The 3,063-nt window shown below is 39.5% G+C and overlaps 1 protein-coding gene across 2 annotated transcripts; it reads right to left on the bottom strand.

The window, feature by feature from the left end:
• Window positions 1-389: 389 nt before the first annotated feature.
• LOC149161930 (cinnamoyl-CoA reductase 1-like) lies at window positions 390-2,398 on the bottom strand. Of its 2 annotated transcripts, XM_089435595.1 has the most exons (6): window positions 2,101-2,398; window positions 1,825-1,982; window positions 1,476-1,661; window positions 1,219-1,381; window positions 934-1,126; window positions 390-856 (listed from the first exon to the last, which is right to left on the bottom strand). In XM_089435595.1, exons 1-6 carry the CDS (start codon window positions 2,246-2,248, stop codon window positions 655-657), a joined length of 1,050 nt encoding a protein of 349 aa, XP_089291721.1. In that variant the 5' UTR covers window positions 2,249-2,398; the 3' UTR covers window positions 390-654. The 2 variants fall into 2 exon arrangements, with proteins under 2 accessions (XP_089291721.1, XP_089291722.1); XM_089435596.1 differs by lacking the exon at window positions 390-856 and having other exon boundaries at window positions 930-1,126.
• Between the last annotated feature and the right edge of the window lie 665 nt (window positions 2,399-3,063).

The following is a 3,063-nucleotide window of genomic DNA, read 5'->3' as shown; positions in this document are numbered from 1 at the left end:
AAGTCTTGGTCATTGGCAAACATTGAAAGTGATAGGTCACTCATCCCAAAACTCTTTTAGCCTAAACATATGGATGACCTTTGAAAAGTCTTGATCATTGGCAAACATTGAAAATGATAGGTCACTCATCCCAAAACTCTTTTGGCCTAAACATACTTAGTATTATGATGCATGACCTTTGGAAAATCTTTGGTCATTGGCAAACATTGAAAGTGATAAATAGATACTATACTTTTTATTTAACTTTATCAATTTAACTTTTTCACTGATGTAACCGTCTTCAAATGCCATAAATGTTAAGTAAAATATTCAAAAAATGAAAAGAATTGATTAATTAAAAATGAATGCTCATACATAAAATCAAAGTAAAAATTTAGAGGAAAATAATATTAAAAAAATAAGAATAAAGCCAAAAATATATTAAACTACAACGTCTCTTCTAAACCATGTCAAAAATACATTAAACTACCGTGTCTCTTTTAAACCATGGCATTGTTAACAACATTAGCATTAAAAAAACTGAATTTACATATCGTAGCTATCACAGAAATAGTACACTCTGGTAATGACATCGTGGTAACGACATTCTCAGAAAAGAGAGTGGAGATACAGTAGCTATCACAGAGATGGTAGGATCCGCAAACCCATAACCTATCACATCCTCGCCAATATTGATTGGCTACCACCCCTGTCAGCCAAAACTGGAGAGAGGTGTTGAAAGAAACCCTTGTCGTGTAAGCTGGCCACGGTTTCAGTCATACACTGGTTTATAGGCCTAAATGAGAGACCCAAATCCTTCAGCTTCTGATTTGAAAACTTGAACGACTGGGCCCTTGCATTTATCTCATCTGAACACCTGCAGTTGATTCGATTTATCATATATCTACATCGACATGAATATATTTATAATGTGAGGGTTTAGTGAACGCTTACTTCGTAGGGAGGGGATAACGAGGACACAGGTTGGCCAACATGTGGACCAGGTCTCCCCTATGGAGGCTGCATTCTGCGCACAGATATCTTTGCCCAGTGGCAGAGGGTGTTTCGTAAACTAAAATGTGAGCCTCTGCCACGTCCCTCACGTCCACGTATACCTGTGTTAAGTTCGCGTACGTCTTCGCTGACCCTGATAAGATTCATAACTATTAATTAAATCATTAATCCATCAGGTATATTTCCAAACGAACTAACTATAACACGTATATCCACATTACCCACCTGTCAAGTATTTCATAATATGAGCAGTGCTTGGGTTCATGGCACAGTGCAACAAGGGACCTAACACCAGGCCTGGATTAACCACTACAAGCTCTAGATTCTTTCTCTCGGCAATCTCCCATGCAGATTTCTCTGCCAAGGTTTTTGCATAGCAATACCAATTCTATAATGCATGAGTCAGGCCAAACAATTATTAGTCTATGATTTGCATTACCTCTATCTTAATATTTGGTATAAGTAATGTTGTTAAATAAAACCTTGGTTTGTACGCAGTAGTCCAAATCGCTCCAGCAGTCATCATGGACAATGGCGAGCGGGTCTCTGTGAGGATTCATGTAAACCGCGCCGATGGAAGAAGTAAAAACAACGCGCTTCACCCCAGTTTCTGCGCAGGCCTCCATCACATTCCTCGTCCCTTCCACCGCTGGTTCTATCACTTGCTCCTACATTCAATATTAACTGCATCCATCAAACCTATATAAAAAAGCAATGCTTAACAAGATCTAAAATTATCAGAATGGTCCAGGGTTGATTAATGTGATTTTAAGCTCCAAATAGCTGCATGGAAATGGAAATACAAATAGAGTTGAAAGAAGTGATGGTTACAGGGTCATCATTGAGAACTGAAGCCATGTGAAAGACACCGTGGCAACCTCTGATGACTGTGAGTAAGCTCTGGTAATGGAGAATATCAGCTTTCACAAGCTCAAGCCTCTCTTTTGCTCCTTCCAACTCTCTCAGATGCTCATACTTCCACCTATCATCTGCAATCCCCAAATCCCCTTAGAAACCCTAGTTGGACCTACATAGGTCCAGTCTAACGTTAAACCAAATAATTAAAATAAATCATGTGGCAAGAATGCTAGTAATCAGTGGATATACCAGCTGGGTTGGTCCGAACTGCTGCTCTGACAGTGTAGCCTCTGATGAGGAGCATCTTGACAAGCCATGAGGCAATGAAACCCGCTGCTCCAGTAACGCAAACGGTTTGATCCGTTTGCTTATTCTGCGTCGTTTGATCTGATATCATGCTTTGGGCCAAAAGGTGCAGCCTGCAACTCCGAGATGAGCAACTTCACAGATATGTGGCTCAATGCATCATGGAAATGCAAAGGAAGTGTACGCTTTAATTATATGCCTCGTTGAAGAGAGGGGAGAAGAAATGAAAGGGAAGGGAAGGGCAGGTGAAGAATTTTGTTGATGGTAACGAAAGTACTGTTGATGTTGACAGTAACCACGTAGGCCTAGTTAAAGAGAGAGAAAATGAAAGGCAAGGACAGGTGAAGAGTTTTGTCGACTGTAACGAAAATTAATGTTGATACTGACGTAACCATGTCCGCATATAAATGCAAGTTAAGTCTCTCGCCAAATTTTCCCATAGACACTGTTGAACCGATGACCAACCAGCCAGCATTAAAGGTTAAACTCTTGCAGAGTCCAAACGTTCGGCAACGCCTAACCAGCCAGTATTTAATGCTCGGGGATATGCAAGATGCTCGGGGGATATACAAGCAGCTTAGCTCAATAACATGCTAAAGCTCAAATATTATTTAATGGCGAAACTCCCCAAATATTATTTAATGGCGAAACTTCCTGCTCTCGTGTTATCGCTTTAACGAGCTTGCATATCCCTGGGCAATAAATATCCTGAGAATGGCTGGTTAGGCGTTGCCCAAACGTTCTATCCTTATTAATGTTAAGGAGGACTTTTTTTCTCATAAAACAATGAAAAATTGTGGGATGATTTTGATAAAATGTACTGAGATTTTTAAAAAAATTTGAGTTACAGTTTTCAAAGTTCAAGACTTTGAGTCTTAGGAATTTTTTTAAATAATAATGCTGAAT

Source organism: Pinus tabuliformis, chromosome 5_2, assembly GCF_031772625.1.
Source record: "Pinus tabuliformis cultivar Carrire ecotype Pingquan chromosome 5_2, CPIR1, whole genome shotgun sequence".
NCBI classification, from domain to species: Eukaryota; Viridiplantae; Streptophyta; class Pinopsida; order Pinales; family Pinaceae; genus Pinus; species Pinus tabuliformis.
The sequence above is the reverse complement of the archived record's forward strand: the minus strand, read 5'-3'. Positions and strand labels throughout refer to the sequence as shown.

Excerpts from the sequence above, each read along its gene's own strand:
- LOC149161930 (XM_089435595.1), bottom strand. The coding sequence starts at position 2,248 with ATGATATCAGATCAAACGACGCAGAATAAGCAAACGGATCAAACCGTT. Across the intron at positions 1,662-1,824 it reads CAGTTCTCAATGATGACCCT|GAGCAAGTGATAGAACCAGC; the intron begins GTAACCATCACT and ends TATTGAATGTAG. Across the intron at positions 1,382-1,475 it reads ACTACTGCGTACAAACCAAG|AATTGGTATTGCTATGCAAA; the intron begins GTTTTATTTAAC and ends CATGCATTATAG.